The following is a 15,604-nucleotide window of genomic DNA, read 5'->3' on the forward strand; positions in this document are numbered from 1 at the left end:
AAAAAAGGGGAACAGTGCACCTAGTGTTAGATCTGAATCCATGGAGCAGGGGGAGTTCCAGCCCTCAGTGGACATAAAGGACACTAACGTGCACGTCCCCATTGCCTGTACCTTAGTTTTGCGATCCGATCCTGCCATCGCCAGTTTTTGGCTCTCCCATTTAGGAGGGTTGAAGGCCCAACGGATTTTTGTGATCAAAGAGCCTTCCATGTCAGCGACTCTGGACCCTTTGTCCCATTGTTGGTTGGGTCATCAACCTCCTCATCCCTCTTCCACTTGCAGACAACGTCTGCTCATTCTAGGCGTGTATTTTCACACAGTTCAGACCAGGATTCTCCTGCAGGACAAGCACCTCTCCCTGCAACAGAGCATTCGGTCCCTCTGCGGGCTTTTTCCAGTGTCGATCCGCCACTATATTAAGATTTTGGGCGTTATGGTCTCTTCCATCGCAGCGATTACCTTCAGTTTCATACTTTTCCCCTTCAACAAACCATTATTGCAGTGGCCAGCAAGTCTACAAGCTCTGGACTGTCTGATACTTTTGCCCCGATCATTAAGCTGATCTCTCCAGTAGTGAGTACTCTCCCCAAAAGTGGCTCTCGGTAGCTCCCTTTAGGTAGCCCATGACAATGGGAAGCCAGTCTCCTTGGGTGTTGATGTGGTCTTCCAAAGTCTAACCATTTAATGTGTGTGGTTCCCTCTGCCCGGGAGGGTATACTCCAATGTCCTAAAGCTTAGTCATCCTCTTCCTCGGACACTGGACCCACCTCCTGTCCGGTCATTCGATCAGGGTTCAGACAAACCATGCCACAGTTGGACAACCACTAAGGCGGAACCCTGAGATCCGCAGCCATGTCCGATGGCCAGCATCCGGACATGGACAGACACTCCGGCAGTCCACATTACAGGTGTGGACAACTGTATTCCGACTTCCTCATCCGATTGTATCTTCCCAGGGGAGTGGGCCCTTCATCCTGAAGGCTTCAGGGAGATTTGCTGCAGGTGGGATCAGCCAGACATAGACCTCATGGTCTCTAGATTGAATCACAAGCTTCCTTGCTTCACATAATCTCCAAGATCCTCTAGCGATCGTGCTGGATTCGCTGGTCATTCCAAGGCATCTTTTGGAGTTCCCCTCCTGCCTTGGATCCTTAAGAAAATCAAAGCAGAAGGCATTTCAGTGAATCTTCTCTGCCCCAGATTTGCCCTGTATGTCGACCTGGTCGTTTTTCTGGCTAACGCCACCTGTCTACCTCTCGGAAGAACTGCTTTACAATTTACATCCTTTCCACCTGATTTTTAGCATCTCTTTTGACCGCATGGCCGAGGCAACCTGATTTTTCAGGACGAGGGCCTGTCTGCGCTCATGACATGCCTGTTTTAATAAATACTTGTGTTCCCCATTATATAACCATTCTGGGCCATCTTTTCTGTGTGTTGTGGTTTGCTTGGGTTACCAGTTGGGATCGAAGAGAAAAACAGTCGTCAATTTATTCATACGGTTTCCAATCAGTGCTGACTGAAGGGACATGCATCTTTGACTAGGGGAATGATAAGGCCCAGTTGTCAACTTATTCCTACATTTTGTAGGAGGTATAACAGAACGCGGTGTTTCTGCTAAGAATAGTTGCTCCAGAATTGTTTTATGTAGAGTGAAAATGTTCTCTAAATAAGAGCCGAAAGGTCCTCTTTAAGGCTAGAAAACCATTTCTCGGAACTTCCATAGAGTGGATGTCTAGGCACCCTCCTCCTTTACACTTTTCTCTTTATTGCCTGTTTTTTTTAAATTAAATTAAATTTTATTTTTTCTTCAATGGATCTGGGGCTTGGCCTTGGCTCTCTCTTGAGTCAGGTGTTTGTTTCAAAAGAGTGATGGAAAGCAGAAAAAGCCAAGTCCACTGTCTGTACCTTCGTTTTAGGGGTGGCCGATACTGTGCCCTCTTACAGACGGCCTACTCCCTTGGACCTTAATCTGGTCCTTTTTAATGCATTGCAGTCTTCTCTGCATTTGAGCTACTGGACAGTATTTCTCTCCACCTCCTTTTGAGAGGTATCCCTCTTTGTGGCAAACACCTCGATTTTTGACTTGTCTTTTAACTGGCAGCCCTTTTTCTGTAAATTCCTGTTTTTGGTGGTTCACACACCTCCCCACCTTTCAGATAATGAAGACTATTTTCTCTTTTCCTTCTGTCCCCCACCCTAGATAACAGACCTTCCACGATTTGGATACATTGCAGATTGACCTTGCTCAGCCTATTTCTATCCGCCGCTCAGTCTTTGTCATATCGGCAGGGTCTGGCATAGTCAAAGGCAACTATTCTAACCCGCTAAATTCAGTCCACCATTGGCGACTCGTGCTGGTTGAAGAGCCAGTAACCTCCCTTCCGGGTGACTCCCCATTCCACTAGCGAGTTGGGTGCCTCTTGGGCAGTTCAGCACGTTGTCTGCAGCTATTAAACAATTTCATGTTCTAACAAAGTGGTGGAAGACTCGGTCACACTCTAAGAATTTAAATCCATATCCTCTTTCTAAAAAGTACCTACATTTTGTGGTAGGGGCTTGATAAATATTCTCCGTACCATTCTCCAATACCATTATGCGGTTACCCTTCGATAAGTGTTCGCCACTGCGTTCGGTAGATAAACATGAACACTGCCTTAAAGCATCAATCAAATGTACAATACCACTTCTTACTCAGGGAGAGACCATACCAGGAGCACCTTTTTGGTTAGGTTTGAGGTGAAACACCCCCACCCCCCCCCCCCTTAAGTGAAATCGTGGGATTTCTGTAGGAAAGTATGTAGTGGATTTGAGAAACGGCAGAAAAAAGCTTTAGGACCTGCTGCAAAGCGTGAATAAAGTGTTTTAAATATCCTATTCACATAAATAAAAGGTAATTTTGGTGTGAACATTTTAGTATAGAATATACCAAATGCTTTTTGTGTCTCTATCCTCCCTTAGAATATTTAAGCTAGGGTTTTAATTTTTATCTTCGCCTCTTACAGAACTGCCAACTGAAGCTCAGGAAAAATGGGAAACTTTCTGCACGATCTCTTTAGGAGAAATAAACAAGAGGAACACTGTAGATCTAGTAAGTTGTGCGCTGTTTTGTATATTTTCTCAGGTTTGCATGAAGCCCTGAACACGTGTACGAAATAGGTATAAGGCTATGTTCACATGGTGGAATTTTTGCAGCGGCAATAAAATTATTTGTTTTCTCAGCGCTGGAATTGAGAAAAAAACACTGGTCCTTTTTGTCAAATATCAGGAAGGGGTTAAAGGCTTGTAAAATCTTTAGGGTCAATTCACGCCGGTAGGTTTGTGTGACAGTCTCATTTATCTGAATGGCCCTGGCAGAAATCCATGCACATGCTGCAGGAACCACGTTCATGTGTGGAGCATCCACCATTCACATTTTATGTTATCAGGGCAGAAAAGCTTAGTGTGGCTCTAGTGGTGATTGTGGCAGTTGCATTAATCGATTGAGGAATACTTTAACGTCTGCTAATTCGGTTTTGTTCACTCAAACCACTTTTAGGGATGGTCTGATGTGATGGAATGAATACTCAGTAATCTGACTGAATTGACATGAAAGAAGGACTCTGGGTTTGTTTCCCCGTAATGTAGTGACGTGTATTGACTTACCTGGTTCTGTATTTCATGGGACGCCGCTCCGTATCCCATGCATTACAATACCAGGTAAATCAATACACCTTTCTTCATTACATTTGCAAACAGGGCGGAAAAAAATAAGTGCTGCTTAAAGATAAAGCCAGTATTTGTACAATTTTGGGGGTGTAGCTTGTATAACTTGCAAACTATCTGCTTTGGAAATAGGTAAATTTCCAAAGTTTTCAAATCTATTCTTGCTGGCGATGACTTCACTTAATTGGAATTTGGCATAATCCTGTACAGGAGCCCAGAGGAACAAGTCATAAAAGTACCATAACATCTAGATGCTTCACCAGCTTTCTAATATGTTTAACTCCATTTTGTAGCCTTTAATTTAGTGATTTACATAAAAGGTGACATCTCTAGTTTCAACATTTATATATTTTTTTCTTATATTCTGCAAGAGAATATATGTCCTGAGCATATTGCTCTGCCCTTTAAGGCTGGATTTACACTTTGCATTAATATTACGCTGTCGATTTAGCTTAGAATTCCGTATGTACTACATGTGCATTTTGTTGCAGACTTATCCGTGGTCAAAATCCGCTGCATTTCCGCAATGCTTTATAAAAATCTGCAGCATTTCTAGAATGGATTTTTTTTTTTTTTTTTTTTTTTTTTTACGCTCTAAGTGAATGATAATTTGTTGCCGAATGTCAGTGCAGATTCCTCGAGCGAAATCCCCCAAAAAACTGTTCCCGGTTTTCCAGGCCTAATCATATTGATGATTTTCTATGCAGGTGCATTATGTATTAAAATATGTGAAATACTATTAAATGCGGCAAGACCTTTTTGGGGTTTATTTACATGTGCTAGCAAACATCACAAAACTGATATGTGTGAATACACCCTTATGTTCTTATGTCTTGTAAATGTGTGTTGTCTTCTCAGGTGACCACACGACACATCCACTCCTCCAGTGATGATGAAATCGAATTCAAAGATCCAGGATTCTCACAAGATTCTTCCATACAGCAGGTTAGCACATATGTTCTGTTTCATGACATTTATTAGACTACCTTCCACTGTAACTACAAATACACAAGAAGTATCTGACCAAATTCATTCATATTTTGGCTACCACGGGGCTGGACAAATCATAGGAGGCCCATGGTTCTAGAAATTGAATTGTGGTGCCTAACTTATTATTTTTTTTTTTCTGTTTCATCCGCCCTCTAAACAAAATCAATCTGGTTGCTGCAGTGGTCTAACTAGCTCTTAGCCCCTTCCCGACATGCACCGCGTGTATATATATACGGCGGACATCGGGTGGGTGAATATGGAGCGGGCCCACATGCTGAGCCCGCTCCATAGGACGAGTGTATCGGCTAACCCGTTAAATGCTGCGGTCCATAGCGCTGCAGAATTTAAATCACTGAAAACAGGGGACCGACACTCTGTAACGTACCAAGCCCACCCCCCCCATACGGCGAGATCGGGGAGTGCCGTTTGTTGGCATGGCAGCCTGGGGGCCTGATGAAGGCCCCCAGGTACGCTATCTTTGTACTCCTATGAAGCCCTGCCTTCATAGGGCTTCATAGGAGACTGTCAATCACCATATACTGCAATACAGTAACCAAATCGTTGGTTCAAGTCCCCCTAGGGGGACTAGTAAAAAAGTAAACAGAAAAAAAATTAACACAACTGGTATCGACGTGTCCATAAGAGTCTGAACTATTACAATATCATATATTTAGTCTGCACGGTGAACGCCATAAAAAATTAGAACCGTCAGAATTGCTGTTTTATGGTCCCTTTAAAATACCACAAAAAATTAAATAAGACTCATTTACCACAAAATGGTACCGATTCTAAACTACAGCTCAACCGTAAAAAAATAAGCCCTCGTACCACTAAATCAATGGAAAAATAAAGTTATGGCTCAGAATATGGCGAAAACAAATTTTGATTAACAATCGGTTATTTCCGTGTAAAAGTAGTAAAACATAACAATTCGGTATCCCTGTAATCGTATTGACCTGCATAATAAAGTTAATATGCCGTTTTTACCACACGGTGAACGCTGTAAAAAAAAAAAAACACACCCAAAAGATTGAGGAATCGCTGTTTTGTTTTTTTTTTTTTTTTTTTCCCTCTTCCACCCCACAAATATTTCTCCGGTTTCCTACTACATTATATGGTACAATAAATGGTGCTGTGAAAATCTACAACTCGTCCCGCAAAGAATCAAGCCCTCATATGGCAATATTGATGGAAAAATAAAAGATACGGCTTTTTAAAGGTGGGGAGGATAAAAACAAGAGTTTAAAATCCGTAAAATGGCCGTGGCAGGAAGGGGTTAAAGACTTATGTTTTTCCACACTGAGAAACCTGTAAACTTCCCTTTCGATTCTTCCTCACTGGCATCCCACAGTCTATTGCTATGACTGGGCAGCAGCGATGTATCCGCCATAGTTAAATAATGCCATGCTGACCTCCTAATCCAATGATGCCCACAGGATATTGCATCACTGTGCCCTACCTATTACACCGCAGAGGAAAAATGAGACTAAGGCCTCATGCACATGGCCGTGCCCGTAATGACACGCTATTGCGGGCTGGTCGCGGGCCCCGTTTTCGTGCCACGCACCTATACAAAGTGTGGGAGCATGGCCTGTAAAAAAACGAAAAGTAGGACATGCTCCATAATTCCCGGCACGGACACAATCCGTAGCGTTATGGAAAGTGGCCGCGGCCAATAGAACTCGGCGGGTCCGGAATTAGAGATTTATTTTTTTACGGTAGTTTGCACTAGTGTGAAGTTACAAAAAGTTGTATACTAAGCCCCCATGCAGACTATGGTATGTGATTTAGACACTGCAGTAATAGCCAGACAGTAAATTAATTTTGTGTTTTCCAAATGATTAACCCCTTTAGCATCGCCACACTTCGCTGCTACTTGTAATTACATGCTTGAGGTCTGTCTTTAGAATTAACTCCATATTTGCCATGTGTCTAGAGCGACACCCTAATGAAAAGCTTTTTTGAGGAGCAGTCTAGACTATATGTTATACCACTGTTGTTGGTCCTGGGTTTGCCAGGCCTTTTCTGATTATCAGATGCAACAAATGACGTCCAATTTTATTGACCAGTTTGGCTTCAATGATGAGAAGTTTGCTGACCAAGATGACATTGGGAAGTGAGTATGACTCTGTTGTGATTTTAACATCTGGTTTTGGGGTCTGGTGATTTTAGTAATTGCTCTCGGGCCTTTTCTTGCTTCTGCTCTGGTTTCTCAGCTCTGATCAAAATCCGTTACTAATCAAACTTTTGGTAAATCGATTTTAAGGTCTTCAACACCTGCCTTATTGCTGCTAAAAACAAGCTGCGCAGCTGATAATCGTACTAATGGTAGTGTTTCTTAAATCATGCCACTTTTTCCTTCATTTGGGCGGGTGGTTAATTGGATACATTTAACATTTTTGTATGCTGGTGCATCTATTGGAATTGAAAGCAGAATGTCAAATTGTCTCGGGTTCAGCAAAGACAGATGCTTCACAAAATAGCCATGAGTATATTTGGGAATTGCATACATTGCGCACTCCAAATGCGGCTAGGGCTCCACTACAACTCTTGTAGTGCGATTTTATTTATTTTTTTTTTTTTTTTCCCTTCCTCCCGCGCCCCCCTAACTGCAGCAAGTGAGTTGCAGTCCACAAAAGCGCAGAGTTGCATTCAAATCCATGTAGTCCTCCGGACTGCAAGTGTCATGCCACAGAAAGTCACTGTGAAACTTAAGGCCAAATATACATGATACATATTACACGCAGATTCGCAGCACATGTTTTCCTGCGGATAATCTTCAGCATAATATAGTACCAGAAAGGTAAATAAGATTTCAAGTAATCATGTAGATATCGCAACATGCGGTGTGTATTTTTTATAATTTGCAGCATGTTTCTTTATCCTGCGTTTCTGCCTGAGAATGGCTTCGGAAATTAAAAAGAAAAGCGCACCAAAATCCACAGCATAAAACCACCTATTTCCACATCAAAATTTAAAAACCGTACCTAAAAATTCACTTAGGTGTGAACTTTACCTGCAGAATTACCTGCAGTTTAAGTGCAGATATTCTCCACGAAATTACGCAATGTGTGCATGTAGCCGAAGGGTCTATTCACATGTTGTGGTTTAGCTGCAACTAGAACCACATTGAAAATTTGCTTGTAGTGTAACTGCAATTTGGTGCGTTTTCCGTTGCAGTTTTTACCTAAGCAGATTTCATAATTTCTATTTCATGTAAATAGTTATACATTTTTAGTACCCTAATTTGTGCAGCAGCTTTGCTGCTCCAAGTAGGTATGATCAACTTTTTAGTGAAACCGTAACTTAGAGGGGACGCTCAATACATAGTTTGGATTGCAAGTGAAGAGTTAATAAGGGTATGTTCACACGGCCTATTTACGGACGTAAATCGGGCGTTTTTGCCCCGAATTACGCCCGAAAATAGCGCCTCAATAGCGCTGACAAACATCTGCCCATTGAAAGCAATGGGCAGACGTTTGTCTGTTCACACGAGGCGTATATTTACGCGCCGCTGTCAAATGACGGCGCGTAAATAGACGCCCGCGTAGAAGAAGTGACCTGTCACTTCTTTGGCCGTAATTGGAGCCGCTATTCATTGACTCCAATGAATAGCAGCGCTAATTACGGCCGTAATTGACGCGGCGTTCAAGCGCCTGCACATGCCGGTACGGCTGAAATTACGGGGATGTTTTCAGGCTGAAACATCCCCGTAATTTCAGCCGTTACGGACCCCCGCCGTGTGCACATACCCTTAAGCAGCAGTATTGTTGCAAGCATTTGAAATGTTCATTTACTTATGCTCCTTATGTGCATACCACTCTTTTCTGTTACAGTGTTTCATTTGACCGTGTCTCGGACATTAACTTCTCTCTCAATGCAAATGAAAGTGTAAGTAAATTTAGAGGCTCTTACACCAGCGAGAATTAATAGATTGTTTGAGATGCATTTAAAAATAAAAAGCCAGAATTTTTTCAGTCTTTTGGGTTTTGCATTCCTAGTTTTGATTCCTAGTGAATGTAACGTATGCTTTTCATTGGTGTCCCCTACAGATTTTTGTACATACTGATAGATCTTTCAGTTAATTTTCAAATCAAATAAACTTCCCTATTCATAGTTTGTTTTTGTTTTTTTTTTCTTTCATTTCAAGTTGTACTATTTTAAAGAGACTCTGTCACCACATTATAAGTGCCCTATCTCCTATATAAGGAGATGGGCACTGTAATGTAGGTGACAGTAATGCTTTTTATTTAAAAAAACGATCCATTTTCACAACGTTAGGAGCGATTTTGGTTTATGCTAATGAGCTTTCTTAATGCCCAAGTGGGCATATTTTTAATTTCGACCAAGTGGGCGTTATACAGAGGATTATTTTATAGGCCTTTGGCCGCTTGTCTCCCAGGGACCCTAATGCAGAAACTGTGGCATAGGGAAATGCAGAAGTATAATTCCACATATATTACTTCCCAGACATATCCCAATGAGGTTAGCTAGTAAGGATTTAAAGGTAAACGGCTCTTAAACTGGCCACAAATTTAATGTGCGCAAAATTCAACACCTTCCCAATTTGCCGGGTGAATAAACGAGAAAATATTTTCTTTATTACATTAGGCAAACATAGCCTTGTTTGAAGCTTGCTGCAAAGAAAGAATACAACAGTTTGATGATGGAGGATCTGATGAGGAAGATATCTGGGAGGAAAAAAGCCTTGCCTTCACACAAGATACACAAAGAAGATGCAGGTATTTGTAAAATGTCGTGTCAGCTACATAAAATCTTTACATTACAAGTCCTGTTGAGGTACTACAGACTATGGTGGTGGTAACCATATGCAAAGAGCGGTTTGATTACAGATCGCACCCCTGGCTTCCAGTCATTGTTTTAAAGATCTGTGCTTAGTCCTTCAACAAGAACCTGTATTGGTTAGTTACAGTGGATACAATTCTGTCCTGGTCATGTGGTGATCTCTGATTACATCACCGATCCCTGATATCTGTTCCTGTAATGAGCGTTGTGATCATTACATCCAGGGATAAAAATCTGTTCTGGTCATGTGAACGATGAAAGTTCCAATTAAATAACCGTAAGCAGAAATATTAAACTGTAGAATTCAGAAAATGTTTTTAAAAAATTTAATAGAATAACACTTTATTTGATGAAACCACTTAATGCACATTCTGATCTTATGACTTGAGACTGCACAAAAGGCAATCCAAAAATATTGAACTTTATTGATACGCTAGCACGATCTGTACCATCTGATTCACACATGCCTACCACCACTTTGAAGGTGCATTAATCCTGACCAAATCCCCAACTCCATTTGCTGAAATGCAGCCCCAAAATTGCAAGATACCTCCACCATCCTTCTGTTGCCTACAAACACTTATTATTGTACTACTTCTCCAGCCCTTCGGGGAATAAACTGCCTTCTGTTTCTGACCAATATTTTGCATATTGACTCATCAGTCCAGAGCACCTGCTGCCATTTATCTGCACCCCAGTTCCTATGTTTTTGTGCATAGTTGAGTCGCTTGGCCTTGTTTCCACGTAGTTATGGCTTTTTTGGCCGTAATTCTTCTGTGAAGACCACTTCTGGCCAGACTTCTGAACAGTAGATGGGTGTTACTGGGTCCCACTGGTTTCTGCCAGTTAATAGCTAATGGCACTGCTTGACATCTGATTTACTAGAGATGTAATTCTGAATTCTTGCACAAAGTTTCCATGGTCGACCACTGTGTCTATGGTCCTCAATGATGCCAGTTTCTTTGTGCTACTTCAAAAGAGCTTAAACAGCACATCCTGAATCCCCAGTCTGCTTTGAACCGTGCTGATGCGGTATAACTACCTTGTGTCTTGTTGCTGTGCTCAGTCTTGCCATGGTGGACCTGGGACATGTAACGGTCTTCCAAAACCTCACATTTTGTAGTAGTTAGGCGGTTCCTCCTACACAGCTGTTTGTTACGGTTAATGACTATATCGACCTCCGAGATGAACTTGATGATCATTATCGCCTGTTTGGTATTATTGCTTAATCATACACCTGATTATACTACTACAAAATCCATAACTTTGCAAGTGTACTTAGAAGAATTGATGCGGTTTTAAAGGCAAAGGGTGGTCACACCAAATATTGATTTGATTTAGTTTTCTCTTCTGTTCATTCACTTTGCTTTAAAAAATAAAAGTATTGGGTTTATTTTTTATCAATTAACAAAATACTGTGTTTACATAAGTTTTAAGCATTTGTGGAAAAATGCTGCACAGTACTGTAGTCCTGGCTAAAAGTTGAGACTGACAAATTTTGGTTTTCACAAAGTTTGTTATGAAGTGAAGCATCAATCTAAAGTTAATGCAAATTGCCACTGTATAAAAACTGATCAGGTGAAATGCAATTAATTGCAAAGTCATACCTTGCCATGAAAATTGAATCACTAAAACAGATTGGTTGCTTTAAAAGTGTTAACCATGGTTACCTCCAAGGAAACACGTGCAGTCCTCATTGCTTTGCATCGAAAGGGCTTTATAGGCAAGAACATTGCTGCTTGTGAGGCTGGATTCACACGAGCGTGTTGAGTCCGTAATGGACGGAACGTATTTCGGCCGCAAGTCCCAGACCGAACACACTGCAGGGAGCCGGGCTCCTAGCATCATAGTTATGTACAATGCTAGGAGTCCCTGCCTCTCCGTGGAACTACTGTCCCGTACTGAAAACATGATTACAGTACAGGACAGTTGTCCTGCAGAGAGGCAGGGACTCCTAGCGTCGTACATAACTATGATGCTAGGAGCCCGGCTCCCTGCACTGAGTTCGATACGGGACTTGCGGCCGAAATACGCTCCGTCCTTTACGGACCGAACATGCTCGTGGGAATCCAGCCTAAGATTGCCCCTAAATCAACCATTTATCAGAATACAATAACTTCGAGAGAAGTTCAAATGCTGTGGAGACTTCAGGGGGCCCAAGGAAGTCCAGCAAGTGCCAGAAGTTTCCTAAAGAGGATTGGCTACGGGATCGGTTTAACACCAGTTCAGGGCTTGCTCAGGAATGGCAGCAGGTAGGTGTCAGCGCAAGGTGTTGGCAAAGGCTTTTGGAGGCTGTCCTGGTGTCGAGAAGGGCAGCAAAGGAGCCACTTCTCTCCAAGAAAAAAAATTAGGGACAGACTGATATTCTGCAGGAAGTACAGGGATTGGACTGCAGAAAACTGGGGAAAAGTTATTTTCATTGATGGAGCCCCCTTCGGACTGTTTTGGGAAATGTGGAAGAATGATTGCCCGGAGAAGAAAAGGTGAGCACTACCACGAGTCCTGTGTCATACAAACAGTAAAGAATCTTCAGACTATTCATGTGTGGCGTTGCTTTTCATTCAAGGGAGTGGGCTCACTCATCACTATTTTGCCTAAGAACACTTCCATGAATAAAGAATGGTATCTAAACATCCTCCAAGAGCAACTTCTCCCAACAATCCAGGAGCAATTTGGCGATGAACATTGCTTTTTCTAGCGTGATGGAGCACCATGACACTAGGCAGAAGTGATCACTGATTGGCTCAGTGAACAAAACATGAAATTTTGGGTCCATGGCCAGGAAACTCTACAGGTTCTCATTAAGCTTGAGATCTGGGGGTCAATATTCAAAAAGCTGCTGGACAAAAACAATGTGTTAACTCCAAGCACTGATTATTCAATAATTGGTTGCCATCAGTCAGGATTTGGCCCAGAATCTGATATCTAGCATGCCAGGGCATATGGCAGAAGTCCTGAAAAAAGGGTCAATGCTGTAAATATTGAGTCCTTGCATGAATTTATGTATTTTTCAAGAGTTTAAAAACGTATGAAATGCTTAATTTTACTTCAGTATACCATAGAAAGATCTGACTAAAAGATCTAAATACACTGAAGCAGCAAACTTTTGTGACAATCAAAGCTTGACTTTTGTCCAGGACTTAATTCTGGGTTGAAATGCAACAAAATAGGAAAAAAAAACCACCAAGGGGGTGAATACTTTCGCAAGGCACTGAAAACTAAATACATGTAGCGGATCGGATCTCATTGGCACAATGTAGGGAAGCCTTTCCCAAAGCTGTAATATTGCTCTGTACGGGAGATGGATATGGATAGATTAGTCCTTAATGAATTAGAATATCATCAAAAAGTTTAATTTATTTCAGTAATTCAATTTAAAAAATAACTCATTCTATAGATTCATTACATGCAGAGTGATCTATTTCCAGCATTGTTTTTCTTGATGATTATGGCTAACCGTTAATGAAAACCCAAAATTAAGTCTCTTAGAATATTATATAAGCCCAATTTCAAAAATTACTTTTAATCCTGGAATGTTGGCCTACTGAAAAGTATGTACAGTATAAACCCTCAATACTTGGTCGGGGCTCCTTTTGCTTGAATTACTGCATCAATGCGGCGTGGCATGGAGGCGATAAGCCTGTGGTACTGCTGAGGTGTTATCAATGCGGCGTGGTATGGAGGCGATCAGCCTGTGGCACTGCTGAGGTGTCATCAATGCGGCGTTTCATGGAGGCGATCAGCCTGTGGCACTGCTGAGGTGTGATTAATGCGGCGTGGCATGGAGGCGATCAGCCTGTGGCACTGCTGAGGTGTGATTAATGCGGCGTGGCATGGAGGTGATCAGCCTGTGGCACTGCTGAGGTGTGATTAATGCGGCGTGGCATGGAGGTGATCAGCCTGTGGCACTGCTGAGGTGTGATTAATGCGGCGTGGCATGGAGGTGATCAGCCTGTGGCACTGCTGAGGTGTGATTAATGCGGCGTGGCATGAAGGTGATCAGCCTGTGGCACTGCTGAGGTGTGATTAATGCGGCGTGGCATGGAGGTGATCAGCCTGTGGCACTGCTGAGGTGTGATTAATGCGGCGTGGCATGGAGGTGATCAGCCTGTGGCACTGCTGAGGTGTGATTAATGCGGCGTGGCATGAAGGTGATCAGCCTGTGGCACTGCTGAGGTGTTATGGAAGCCCAGGTTGTTTTGATAGTGGCCTTCAACTCGTCTGCATTGTTGGGTCTGGTGTCTCATCTTCCTCTTGACAATAGATTCTCTATGGGGTTTAGGTGAGGCGAGTTTGCTGGCCAATCAAGCGCATTGATACTGTGGTTATTACACCAGGTATTAGTACTTTTGGCAGTGTGGGCAGGTGCCAAGTCCTGCTGGAAAATGCAATCCGCATCTCCATAAAGCTTGTCAACAGAGGGAAGCATGAAGTGCTCGAAAATGTCCTGGTAGACGCTTCGCTGACTCTGGACTTGATATAACACAGTGGAACAACACCAGCAGATGACACGGCCCCCCAAACCATCACTGACTGTGGAAACTTCACACTGGACCGCAAGCAACTTGGATTGATGCCTCTCCACTCTTCCTCCAGACTATGGGACCGAGATTTCCAAATGGAATACAAAATTTACTTTCATCTGAAAACAGGACTTTGGACCACTGAGCAGCAGTCCAGTCCCTTGTAAAGGCTTAGGAAATCTTTGCAGGTGTGTTGTGCTGATGAGTGTCACACCAGGAGTCTACAATCTTCAACTTTTACCCAATATTCTAATTTTCCGAGACTAAATTTTGGGTTTTCCTTAACGGTTAGCCATAATCAACATTAAAAGAAACAAAATGCTGGAAATAGATCACTCTGTGTAATCTATATAATGAGTTTCACTTTTTGAATTGAATTACTGAAACTTTTTGATATTCTAATTCATTGCTACATATAACAACCTTAAATGGACAATTTTCGAGCCATTTATGCTAACCTAATAGTATTCCTGATATAGATCGACCTTGCCACTTATTAAAATTCAGTTTTATCCATTCAAATTCTGTGTGAAGTTACTGCTACTAGTGGTCTCCCTTCCTGTAAACTGCTGTGCACCCCCTGTTTTCAAGCAAAACCCATCCCTAGTTAGAGCTCAGAGGAGATTGTCTGCAGGAAGTAGACTTGTTTCTTCACGGCCTTCCAATAGATATCTGCAGATTAGGGAGCAGAGAGACTCTGCCTATAGAAGTCTAAGAGGAGGGAGCTGAGTAAGAGAAACGCTGCCCATAGAAGTTTATAGGGAGACGCGAGCAAAGAGATGCAGACACTGCTGGTACAGCACCCCAGTACTGGAATACTTTTTATTGCTAATGTATAATGGCTTCCATGTTGCTGCAGCTGCTTCTATATATGTGACAAAGATAGCGCAGAATTCTCCTCTTTTGTATAGAAGAAATTACTTCTGTTAGGCTCCGTCCACTTAGAGCCTGCAGAGGGGAAAGCTGCATAAAAATGCAGAAATATTCAGTCATCTGAAAAGTTAGGTGTGCATTAAAGGACAGCCATGTTTACATTTTTCACAGAACTTTTAGTATCAAGCGCAGTGTTTCGGGTTGTTTTTTTTTTTTGTTTTTTTGAGACCATGCAAACGTTTGTCACTCATGCCGCCCCCCCCCACCCCCCCCCTCCCTCCTCCATTAGCGAGCAGGATTTAATGTCCAGTATAACATTTTATTTCTATAGCTCAGGCAGCACGGACAGTGAAGAGAGCACGGATTCTGAGGAAGAAGACTCTGTTAAACAGGGATTATTTGAATCGAGCACCGTCAACCAAGAGGACAAAATGGAGGTGGATGCTAATGAAGGTAAATTTTAAAGAGCCTCTCAAAATGTACAACGGCTCACAATGTTTCATTATTTTTTATTCTCTCAAACGTCCTTTTTAGCTGCACAAACATTCCACATTCCGGTTCTCGGAGCTGCATAGCTGGGACCCTTTGTTTAGCTCTCTCTATTGGTATCTATATAAAATGCCTCTATTTTGCAATAAAATTAATATATGGTTGTGATGGTTAGGTGTCCACATAGTGTGTGTGATATTTTTCGAGCATGTCTTACA

General features: G+C 42.3%; 1 protein-coding gene across 7 annotated transcripts in view; it reads left to right on the top strand.

The window, feature by feature from the left end:
- PPP6R3 (protein phosphatase 6 regulatory subunit 3) overlaps positions 1-15,604 on the top strand; it is an 84,671-nt gene that overhangs the window by 53,861 nt on the left and 15,206 nt on the right. For 3 of the 7 annotated variants that reach the window (XM_075837687.1, XM_075837688.1, XM_075837689.1), the window contains exons 15-20: positions 3,006-3,091; positions 4,564-4,650; positions 6,714-6,811; positions 8,532-8,586; positions 9,307-9,437; positions 15,229-15,350. In XM_075837687.1, coding sequence (XP_075693802.1) covers positions 3,006-3,091; positions 4,564-4,650; positions 6,714-6,811; positions 8,532-8,586; positions 9,307-9,437; positions 15,229-15,350 — 579 coding nt within the window. The remainder of the gene's footprint in view (positions 1-3,005; positions 3,092-4,563; positions 4,651-6,713; positions 6,812-8,531; positions 8,587-9,306; positions 9,438-15,228; positions 15,351-15,604) is intronic. The other 4 variants (XM_075837690.1, XM_075837694.1, XM_075837692.1 and 1 more) reach the window with 2 other exon arrangements.

Source organism: Rhinoderma darwinii, chromosome 9 (genome assembly GCF_050947455.1).
Source record: "Rhinoderma darwinii isolate aRhiDar2 chromosome 9, aRhiDar2.hap1, whole genome shotgun sequence".
Classification (NCBI taxonomy): domain Eukaryota; kingdom Metazoa; phylum Chordata; class Amphibia; order Anura; family Rhinodermatidae; genus Rhinoderma; species Rhinoderma darwinii.